The sequence below is a fragment of the Leiobunum rupestre genome, chromosome 6, assembly GCF_980474605.1.
Source record: "Leiobunum rupestre chromosome 6, qqLeiRupe1.1.hap1, whole genome shotgun sequence".
Lineage (NCBI taxonomy): Eukaryota > Metazoa > Arthropoda > Arachnida > Opiliones > Sclerosomatidae > Leiobunum > Leiobunum rupestre.
This window is the reverse complement of record NC_143389.1, coordinates 49,551,775-49,564,011: the sequence shown is the minus strand read 5'-3', so window position 1 is coordinate 49,564,011 and position 12,237 is coordinate 49,551,775. Positions and strand designations below refer to the sequence as shown.

General features: G+C 37.9%; 1 protein-coding gene across 5 annotated transcripts in view; it reads left to right on the top strand.

Annotated features, from left to right (window-relative positions):
• LOC149941335 (solute carrier family 4 member 11-like) overlaps nt 1-12,237 on the top strand; it is a 139,580-nt gene that overhangs the window by 86,177 nt on the left and 41,166 nt on the right. For 3 of the 5 annotated variants that reach the window (XM_090177765.1, XM_090177764.1, XM_090177762.1), the window contains 2 exons: nt 627-653; nt 11,224-11,308. In XM_090177765.1, coding sequence (XP_090033891.1) covers nt 627-653; nt 11,224-11,308 — 112 coding nt within the window. The remainder of the gene's footprint in view (nt 1-626; nt 654-11,223; nt 11,309-12,237) is intronic. The other 2 variants (XM_090177766.1, XM_090177763.1) reach the window with 1 other exon arrangement.

The following is a 12,237-nucleotide window of genomic DNA, read 5'->3' as shown; positions in this document are numbered from 1 at the left end:
ACTTGGCGTATACGTTGAGTCAACTCTTATGTTGACGTTGATTGAACATTGTTTTTCTACATTTAGTCAATTCTTGTGTTGGTTGACGTTGATTGAACGCGTTGTGTCTACGTTGAGTCAACTCTTGAGTGGACGTTGATCCAACTTGACGTATACGTTGAGTCAACTCTTATGTTGACGTTGATTGAACATTGTGTGTCTACATTGAGTCAATTCTTGCGTTGGTTGACGTTGATTGAACGCGTTGTGTCTACGTTGAGTCAACTCTTGAGTGGACGTTGATTCAACTGGGCGTATACGTTGAGTCCACTGTTGTCTTGACGTTGATTGAACATTGTGTTCACATTGAATCAACTCTGTGTTGACTCTTTTTCAAATTTGCTTTTACGTTCAGTCAACTCTGGGTTGAACGTTGAGTCAACGTGGCAATTACCTTAATATGAAAACCAACTGTTATTCAACGAATTCTTTAATTCCGTATAAAAACATCGCGATAAAAGTTATAACATTTTACTAAAACACAATTATTGCGTAATTCGAAGCTCTCTTCAAAATATATACAGTCCTTATATCATTTCACATAAAAAATAAATGAAAGTCAATGTATATATGCTGTGTCTTTATAGGTAATACCGAAATAGGAAAGAATCACGGTAAATGATTGTTGTTGGCTTGTAGCTTTTAGTAGCGCCGTCGCTCGCAATGTGTCAATGTCGAGGTCCAGTCGGGGAGGGGCTTGCAAACAAAAGATAAAACAAAGTGGTGAAAACAAAATTACCGACGCCCACCAATAAAAAATTACGACCAAAAACTTTATTTAAAAAAACAGACAATTAATTTGCCCTTTATAGAAAACTTTTCTCCATAATTGAGACGTTTTCAGTATGAAAATCCCATTTTTTGGATTTTTTCTATGATATCGTAAATCTAATGGGGCCAGCGCCCCTTGCAATTTTTTTTAAAGGATATCTCTATAACTAACTAGAAATAAAAAGAATAAAGGTTTCTTTTACTCCGCGAAGTATAACGCCGTGTCTGAGTCGGGGGAAAAAATGGCTTCCTAATTAAATAGAAATGGGCCCTCCGCGACCATTACCTAACACTAGTGCCGTTGAATTACGGCTCTGTATTAGCCTTTAGTTAGATGTGTTAGGTTATAATTCATCCTCAGTTCGTACTTTCGTCAAAGGCGGAGACGACGGTAAAATCTGCGCCACTCGACGGATAAGAACGAGAAATAGAGAAATGGTCCGAAGCGAAAAAAAAGGCTTGGCCAAAAAAGGGGTCAGGATAGGACGCGGGGGGCGACGGAAGATGATGGTAAAAAGTCTTTTTCTTCGCGCCCGCCACCCTCCGCCGGTATGCGTTACAAGTGTGATGTACCCTAGAGTTATGGCCGGATCATTTGGCGGATAAATTGTATGAGGATTGGAGTTCTTTGTTTCGATATGGTCAGCTCCGAAATGTACGACCTCGTTGGAGTATCTCGATTTTTTCTTCACCCGAACAACGAAATTCGATTTTGGAAATTGAGAAAGATTATCGTTCCGTACAAAGACAAATGCACACTTCGTTTTGAGTGAAATTAATTTTACTTAAGCCACGGTCATTTTTGACCTTAAAACGCAGTTTAAGTCGGTCTAGTTTTTACAAAATGTTAAAAGGATGATATTCGCGTATTTTATCATCCTAGATTTTATACCCAATCTTGCGTGTATTGGTTTCACGTACAGTGTAGCCGATGCAGCCGATGCCGCCGTGTCGTTCATATTTCTTTGCCAGTTAGGGTTATAAATTCCAACGATATCTAGTTCGACGCGACATTTACCAACCTCGATATCCCAATATAATTTTTTTTAATCTGAGCCTAAGAAGGTAATCATTTATCCATTTAATTGTTTTTTCGCCGTATCATGTACATATTTTATTTTAAATTAAGAGCGATTTGGTTGAATATTATATTTTTAGTTATTACTGATCTGAACTACCTTTTCGGTTGCATTAAGAATTTTTAATTTTAAGTGAGATTTCTGGCCAATTCGCGGGACCCCACAACCAGTTTACGCACTATTGTCATATTTGAATTTCGTGTCAATTGATACAGGCGCCACCTAACTCGTTCGCGTTTCACTACTATAAATTTAATATTTAAAATATATTTAATACATCGGGGAAACTAGTGTGTATTTAAATGTCCGTGGCATCTTGTTTACCGATAAAATTGAGAGAAACTTGTAATGAAAACTGCTATAAAAAGTGTGTGGATACGGAACAAAATTTATTACTACCGACATTGCGAAATCATTAAGACCAAAATGTACTTAAAACTCTTATGACTCGATTCTGTTTAGAAACGATTTTTGCATCAATTTTCAAAACGCGTTTACGCGAGATTCCTCGAATTGTTTTGGGATTATTTCCATAAATTTCATCTCTTCCATTCTTAATCACACGTATATGTCTTTATCAGAAATGTCTCTCTCGATAATGTCCAAAATGTTTTAAAAATAAATCCGAAAATAGTCTACTCTGCCATTGCGGAATTTTAAATAATTGCGTCGCGATGGTTTTTGGCATATCTCTCCTCTCCATCCGCCCAGAACCTTTCACGATATTCACAAAGATTCGGACCCCCCCCCCCCCCCCACGACAACCCATCTTAGCTTTACACTATCATATCTAGGCGTGAGAGGGGAAAAGGGTCGAACCAAACGAGTACTAGAAGAAGGGTGGGTGAAAACGCCGAAGATCTATCGCGGCCGACGCTTGGGATCAATATCTGGCCCTCCTGTTTGGTTCCGACTCTTGCGCAAGGAGCGAAGGGACGATTTTTGGTTGGAAAATCCTGGAAAGAGAGAGAGATTCGGGCTGGAATGTATCCAGGGAGAGAGAGAGATATCTGGTGAAAAATGGGTTAGTGGAATAAGAGCTATGGAGCTGGGAGAGAATGTGGGCCTAGTTCAATCAGCTTGAAATGGTTTCGCTTCGCGTGACGCCGCCACTTTCGGAGCATTCCGGAACAAAACGGATGCGGAACCATCAGATCGGCTCAAATTTACTAAGACTCACTTTTAGGGCGCTCTCATTTTTACATTGACTTGTTACGTGATATTTCTAAGCCGGCCGAGAACGTTGAAATTTTGGCTTTGGCCGCTATCACGTGAACGCTGACGAAAAAAGGAATGTACAGTATAAAGGTCGAATTCTCGAGTCCACAATTTAAACAACAATTATCAAAGTCAAAATATTGCTCTTATAATAGATATGAATTACGACTATAAAAAATAAATATTTAACTTTTGATAAGTAGTGCTCGGCAGTCAATTAATTTTTATCCATAAATAAAATAAGCTCGGCTATATTTAATTAATATTTATTTAAATAACCAATATATTGGTTAGAGTTGAATAAAAATTGTAAAATTTTTAATTAATCGAAAGTGAATAAGCCTATTATTTAAATAAAACAAACAATTATTTAAATAAATACCACTTTCATTCAAATAAATGCTTGGTTGCGTAAAAATTATAATTAAATAAGTTATAATGATATTCTTTTTACCGACGTTTTTTAAATAAATCGGAAAATTTGTGGATAATGAATAAACAATTCCGAACACTATTGATAAGTCATCGATTTAGTTAATCAAAGCAATGTTGATAGCTAAAAACAATTTGTTTTACATCAGAGAGGAGCTATGCTCACAGGATACTACATTTTGGTTTGGTTTAACATTTTGAAGGTTAAAAAATAGATATATACAAAAATTTTAGAAAACACAAAAGCGGAAAATTAAGAATTTTGAACTACACTACAATTAAAAAGAAAATTATAATTATAATTTTTATTATTATTTTCTAAACTTTGCAGGTTGAATTTTGTTTTATATAAATTTGATGTGGTGCAATTCGTTCAGATATTCCTCCTCGCGCACCTGTCATACCACCAGGTCTTAAGAATGGCCTTGGTGAAGTTGATGGTGGGTAGGTAGAAGGTAGTGTAGTCCTCGTTCAGGACTACGGATGAATTAATGAATATTTATTAGCTCAATATACTGTACAAATCCTTTTTAAAACAGGGAAGAATCCATTTTTGGATCCGCGAGCAGTTTAAAGCATAAAACGATATAAATTTTTAAATCGGAAATAAAGTTGCACTACCAATATTTACAAAAAAATCCATTATTTACAAAACATTTTATAAAAAGAAAAAGAAAAGGTTAAAAAAGTTATCGCACGAGGACTTTTCCAACGCAGAGTGGACACGCAAAGTCTACCTCAACGCTTTCATTCTTAGGCCACCCCAACGACCGAAGGTCCTTTTAATGACCAGCAAGTCTTTCCACTGCACACAACCCGACCCTAGTCCCAGCAAAAAAGCAACACAATCTTCCGACCGATCCAGCTCGTCCGCGTATATATATATTCATTCGGTGTCCAGGGAGCAGTAAATAATCAGGGGAGGGATATCGTAACGTAACCACTTTTACAAATAACGATTTGTTTTGCCAAATTTTTAAATGTTACTTTTAATTATTGGCACCAGGAATGTAACTAGTACCAGTAAAAGTATTGAAAGCCTAGCTGATTAGCCTAGCCTAGCCTAGCATTTAGTTATCGTCGAATTCCATTCACGGATGGCTTGCCACCTGTACGCTATCTCTCTCGGGACTTCCATCATCTTTGTCTCATTGCCGGCTCTCAATTTCCCCCACTTTTAATTAAGTTAAGTTGAGAGCGGGAAGGATTGTTGGAAAGACGCAAACCTTTCGGTGGGCTGAAGAGTCAGTATCAGTTGAGGACACAGCGCACTCGGCGGTTGATTTAGACGTTGGCTGGGGACACTGTCGTGTCCGATATTCTCCCGAGAGACAGAGAGAGAGAGAGCACGCGCGGAGGAGAGGGAGATGTTAGAGGGTTAACGATAGCTTCTCGTGGCAGTTTCCAGACTTAATAGCCTTTTGTTTCCAAAACGCAAAATGTGGCGCTTTAATCGCCGCGGCTAATTTACCGTAATTCGGGATTTATGATCGAGACGAGGCGGGGGCCGACTAACGTTCTCGATAACGTCTAGATCTATACCCGCTGTTTGACCTTCAACTCCCCCCCTCCAACGCGATATAGCGAGCATGAACCTTAGGATATATAGGAGTTACGGATTTGCGATAGACGCGTGATTCGTTTTGGCAAGAATATAAGACTAAGATTGATGTGATTCGTCCCTTTGTCTTCACTCCCCCGTTCCCCCCAAAAGGCTCTTTTATTCCATTTATTTAATGACTAAATATTTGGGGGATGACGCTTAAAGATGGCGCTGGGAACGATATTTGTGGCCCGTATCTCGTAAATGTCATTAGCGAATATTTATTTCGTTCACTAATATCCCATACCCCGCAGATGGCGTCAGGTGTCTTTAAATTTCACGTTTTAGCTCCGATTGGGATAAAAGGTTTGAAATATGATATTATAGATTTAATACAGAGAAGGTTTCTTTCTAATTGAAGGTGGAAATTTTGTACGGAATTGCCTAGTATGGGATTTTTTTAGATTCATTATTTTGATTAGCTTTTGGTAATTGCAGGAATCCATACGTTTACTTGGAATGCTTATCGCGGCAGATTTTCGTCTCGATGTGGCTGACGGTTTTTTTGACGTCACAATGTTAACTTAAAAAACAACAACGTGAGAGGGGAGCGCGCGCAGAGGGGATTTTTTCTCTCGTAGGCGGGGCCAAAGCCGTCAGAGTGATCTTACCATACGCGATACGCCAGGATAAGCATTCTAAGTAGAGGTATGGATTACTGGTAATTGTTGTAATCAGAAGTCTGTAATATAGCTCTAACGCGATAAGCATCCACGTTCTTAATACTTTTAATTTTGATTCGCTTGAAACATGTACATTTTACAAAATATGTTACAAATAAATAAAACTATATATATATGCTTAATAAATAAAAAAATATCCGTAAGGAATGTAGTTTTTACCTCTCCGAGAGGACTTTGTACCCTAGGAGGGGTTATACAACCACAGTGTCTGTCTGTCAGGCCTGCGAACGCATTCGCATTTTCTAGGCAAAGGGTAATCACTGCGTACGCAGTTTCTTAGAATCAGGGAAAAGGTTTTTCCAAAAGCGCCCTCTTTTTGTTGTAGTATAATTTTTTAATCGGCCGGGACTCGAACCCGAGCCCTTTTGCACGACAGGTGAGCGTTCTACCGCAGAACCACGGATACAGTTACGCTTTACTGAAAATTAAAAACTCTTCCTAGGAGAGGTATATTTTGGCTTGCCAACTTGTTATATTTTACATAATCAGGCGGTAAACTTTGATCATTATATTTATATCAGAAGTAAATAACCTACTCTCGCGAGAGTAGGTTATTTACTTCTGATATAAATATAATGATACTTTTAAATCATTGTGATAGGCTATTTTTGCAAAGTTGTTAGCCCTTGTCGAGAAAATCCGCAAAAGACATTTTAACCCTCTTTATTACCGCGCAACTTAATTTTAGTGTCCGCCCTGCCTCTGGCGTTCAGCGGAAATACAAAAAGAGAATCAGGACTCCCTCCCACACTCTCGCGAACTAGTTCTAGGTCATCTCTGAAGGGCCATGTGATTATAACAGCCGCGAGCGTGTCTTCAACTTTGAAACGCGCTCTCGCGTCAGCCTGTATTCCTTGACCGTGTTTTTTCCCACTCCTCGAACTTCAAACCGCAATACGCGCAATATCCCCTAGGAACGAATACCATCCCACCCCACATTCGTATATATAAATTTAGCCCGGAGCCGAGTATTTTTCCGCCGGATTAGAGCCGCCGAGAGAGAGACGGTGGAACGAGGTTTTCTACGCGAGAGCTTAGAGGCTCGAAGCTCGAACGCGTTTCGCTTACTCGTCAACCCAAATCGGGAGAAAGTTTCGGACAAAAGGGACGCCAGTCGTAAAGTAGAAAAATTTCCCTTCTTGCCACCCGCCTCTTACCCCCTGAAATCCGTTGCGTAAATAGCTCACCTATAGGTTGAATCTTCGATTGTCTATAGCTTACTCGAAGGTGTTCGGAATGGTAAAGTTTACGTCTACTATCGACAGGGTTTGAGATGGGCCAACTCGGGCGCGGTTGTATTCCGGGTTAGGAGGGCCACCGCGATCCTCGCCAATATTGGCGCTTCGAAGATGTCTATGAGATCTTCGATAAGAGTTTGGCGCAACTGCGGACGAAATTTGCCTTCGGGTTCTCGGGGCGATAACTTTTTCTCACCTTCTAGTTTCTCTTTTTCCAAGAATGGCGTTCGAATTTTTCGAGATTCGACCGTAGCCCTCTGGTACTCGGTTTTTTCGCCCACCCATTTTTCCCGGTAAAAATCCAAACATTTCTTTCATCTAGTAACTTTTTTCCTGAGATTTCATATTCCGGAGTTTTTCGTTATTGAAAAGCGTAAGTCGCTCTTGGCCTCGTAAGATTTCATTGTATTTTTTCTGTTGAGAAATTAAAGCGAGGATAAAGGTCTTCAATATTTGATTTAGATTTTTTTTTGGAAGAGTTGACCCTAAACCTGATCGATTCTTTTCGGGAAAATCCGAAAATAATAAAGAATAAGTTCTTACTGTTCGTCTCGACGCGGCTGGCTTTCCATTGATTGGCTTAAGAGTGGACGCGATGAAATGAAATTCGAGCGCATCGAGTGTGTGGTATATAATGCTGTTTATATTAGAAAAATAAGCGACGCTCCAGAGGCCTTCCAAGAGTGTCCCTATTATCTCCCGGTCTGTTTAACAAATATAATGAAGAGCCAATTAAATTCGTGCCAAAAGGAGAAGGCACGAGGCTATTTAGCGACGAATTTCGCTTCCTCTCATTAATTAAGAAAGTAACAATTTGAAACTTCATTTACGTCAAGTATAACTAGACCTGAAAAATGGTTATTTTATATTTTAGGTAGTGTTGTTAATTTTCCGGAAAAATTAAAAATTGAAACGTAAATTAATGGGTTTTAAACTTTTTATCGATATAAAATGTCTAATGTATAAGTAAACATACTACAAAACATTAATAGCGTTACATTGTTAATCAGTTTAAACTAGTCTAGAGGTTTAGTTTTACTTTTAGATTCGAAAAAATTAGGCGAAAATGCCACTTTATTTCAATTTGCAAACAATATATTAGACTAATCATGGAATGAAAACTTTTTATTACGGAAAATTACAACACTAGAATAAATAAATCGTTATTTAACGTCTTCTGGCGAATGAGATATAGATTCGCTTTTGAAATTTATTTTAACGGTCATATCCCGATTTCAAATCAGTATCCTAGGAGATAGCTTAGCGGATGGTTGTTCTACTAGTTGGCCACCAGAGTTCGGGATGCTCCAGAACGTTGGTTGGGTTTAATTGAGTGGCCGAGGTAGCTGTACCGTCCCACCCGCGGGAGGTTTGTCCATCCCAGTAGACTTTCCTTTTTCGTTTGGGATTGGAGAAGAAGAGGACATCCTTTAGTTGTCTCCCGAGGAGCACCGGGATCTCCTCTTCCCTCTCCATCCTCTTCCGTTCGCCACCATCCCCCGCAGGACGGGGTCGCTCTCCATCTTCCCCGCGAGTTCGCTACTTTTACACTCTTTTTATCCTTATCTCTTTTTGGTCGGGACTCCCACTGCGGTTTCTTATCGGCCTATTAAAGGTGTTTCTTCAGGCTTATCGAACCGTTGGGTCCGACTGTATTTGGCCTTGGAGTATATAATTCTTTATTCCAATCCAATCTCTTACTAGGCCTACACTTAACTCGCGTAAGCCGGGATTAAGTTAGATTTGGAAATTAGATTCGCCTTATCGTTCTATTCTTTCGACTCAAACGCGGAAGTTTCCCAGATATGTTTATTTGTAAATGGTTTCATTCCGACGTACTCTTTGCTTCCATTTAATTATATATCACGACAGCGAGCTGAATAAACGATGGAAATCTCTTTTCGACAAATCTTTTTCCTCGCTTCTTGGATGCTCGCTTCGAATGGCAAAAAGAGAGAAGGCGAACGAAGTTCACAATTTCGCCGCGAGATGAATGGTGTCTTCGCGGGAACAGATTGGAGGATTTTCTCCTCCGCTCATTCCTATCCTCTAGGTCGTATCGAAAAGGCTCTGGCTCGTAATCATTTTTCCGGCTTAGTGTCACCTTTTTAGAATTGGGAACTATATTTCCCAAATGGAGCGACTACGTGGTTATTCCTTTTCGCTTCTAATATGATGTATATGGCAATCGATACGCATCGGATATTGTAGATTCAACTTAATCGGATATTCCTCGGCCATTTGCCTCTTCGACGTGATTGATATAATAACGGTCTAATTTTAACAAAGGCGTAGATGCTACCAGAAGTTTATAATGTACGAGATATGTACCCATATACGCCACCAAATCTCGTAAGAGATATTTTATGCACTTCTGGGGCTGTTCACAAATTACGTAAAGTGGTAGGGGGGAGGGTTTTTTTGCAAGCGTTACGATTTGTTACGTGGGGGGAGGCAGGGTTCACTAAAATGTTACGTAACACATCTTATTTTTAATATCGTAGAATAAAATTTTCATCACTTTCAGAAACAGTCGCAATTATTAAAAACATAAGCATTTTCATTGGTTTACTCACGTTTAAAAGAATTTCATACCCATGGGTATAAAGTGTCGCGTAAAAATACAGTTATGTAATTTCAAACAAACAATAAAATTTAGTACCTGATCTTATTGTACTTTATTACCAGCATATTAGTTTTTACGTACTATAATAATTTAAGGAGGGGTTCGATATTTGTAACGTAATTTAAGAAGAGGGGTCTTTCCATTTGTTACTCTTTGTTACGATGGGGAGGGGGGGGGGGAGTCCAAGAAGTGGTTTTTCTGCGTTACGTCATTTGTGAACAGCCCCTCTGCATGATGGTACACAATACTCCTTAAATACATAAAGCTTCATTTAGGTTTCTAGGGCCCATACCAAAATATTTAATCAACTTTGTCAAAATGTTTCTTTGGTCTTGTATTGAAACCAAGTCATTCACTTCGATAAAAACAAAAGTCCCTCACTCGAACTTGACTCGAGCCATCTTTTCAAAATACCGAGTCAAACATACATATCTGGGCCATCCACAGGCGGAATAATTCATTACTTAAACTTCTCTTTCCTAACTTTGATATAAAAAAGAGAAAAAAAAGGCCCGCGACCGCAAACGGGCAAACCCTTTCGAGAACTTTCTCTCACTTCCATTCTAACCGTGTAAAAGCTAACATCTCCTATCAGCTGTCAAGCCTAGCGGGGAAAAAAACTTATGTCGAATGAAGAAGTTCTTATTTGCCCAGGAGAAGTATAGGCTAGGAAAAAATTGGCTGCTTGGAGAAGAGAGAGAGAGACTATTAGTCAACGTTGGCAGGGTGACAGTCGCGCGCCTATAAGCGATTGCGAGCCCGCGACTCGGAAGAAAACCGTCGCTCCACTGACGGAAAAAATTACCGGTTAACCATAAAGAAATATCTTCGGATACGTATATCTAACTCTAGCTAGCCGAGAATTTATTTTGATACCTTTTGTAATTGGGATAAGGGTTCTTTCGATATTGCTCGGGCCTTTTTTTATATAATAAAGAGTAAAAAAACTAATCTTTATTTGGTCACGCGGATTGAACCTTCCTAAACTTTTATTCTAAAAGCGTCGGTCTAGGCCTGTTATTTTTTTTTGGCGTGTCTAACTGCTTATCCAACCGTATTTCGGGGCTTGATTTTGATGGATTGGGAGAATTTATCCCGGTGCGCGTTGTATAAAAATGATAGAATGAATATTGCGGGGCCAATTTCCAGAGCTAGAGGCGAATTTCCCTTTTTAGCTTGGGCGCGGGTATTCCGGGGAAATTTGTCATCTCGCGAATAAATTGGAGGTTAAAATACGTCGTGTAGCAAAAACTTTGTTTTCACCACTTCATATCGTAGCTATAGAGGTATTTACAAGCTTTTTTTGACACGGAGAATGACTTATGATTTGCTCGCTATGTTCATAATTTTAGAGGTTATTTTATTTATATTTCTTATTCTATTATTTATTTGTACTTTTTTCTTCCAAAATAAAGCTTCAATTTGTAGAATTTATAAACGATTTTTTAATACATATTATATATATATTTCTATTATTTATATTTAAAATTATTTTTAAGAATTTTAACTTGATGTTTTTGTGAAAATTTTCCAGTTCATCTACTGGGACGAACTATACAAGGCACATATATCAGCGAAGGCGGAGGGTTCGATTACGATCAGTCATGGATCTGCGCCATGTAAGTTGCAATTACCATTCTCAAATTCACATTATTACGGAAAGACTACCCGTTCTAGCGCTTCTAAACGCGATAGGTTGACTATTGTAACATTGTAAGAGTGAATCCTTACAAAGTTACAATAGTCAACCTTGGAAGTTGGAACTGGCTCAGGTTTCATTTACATATAGTTCTACTAATTTATTTTTGTAATAAAACGATACTGCCATCTAATTGACCGAAATCTAAAGTATTAATAGGGACAATTTTCACAAATACCCACTTTTCCCAATTAAACTAACTACTTCACTATACACATAAAAATTGTGTAAATAAACGGGATAAAAACAATGGATTAGGCATGCATATTAAATTAAAAAAGACCATAAAATAAATTGGAACTCGACTAAAGTGCTTTGTCAAGAAGCTACATGGTTTAAAAGATGTTTTAAAGAAGCTATCTTGATAAAAGATAGAGGAATGTTAAATTTAGATGAAGGTTCGTTTAATATTACAGGTTGGGTGGGGGGGTTAAATTTAAAAAATAATTGTAAACAGAAAAAGTAGAGGTGAAAAAAAAGTGAGGTGTTAGGTTGGAGATAATATTGTATAAACAATGTTGTAAAAATGTATATTTTGTTTGAGCGATTTTAGTATTCCCGACGATAAATAAATTTTATTTTATTTTATCAAACAACTAAGTTACAATTTTTAACAATGATAACTATCTATATTTAATTTGAAAAATACTATAACGATAATAGTAAATCTGAAACGAGTACTTACTTTTTAACATATTAATTAACAATGATTAAAATTGCATTATATATAAAAATTAAAAAACCACAAAATAATATGGATTAAATGTAATTAATATGCTTTATAAAAATATTATATATATAATAATTAATTAATGTAATACTTATTAATAATTTGTCGTATTTATTTTA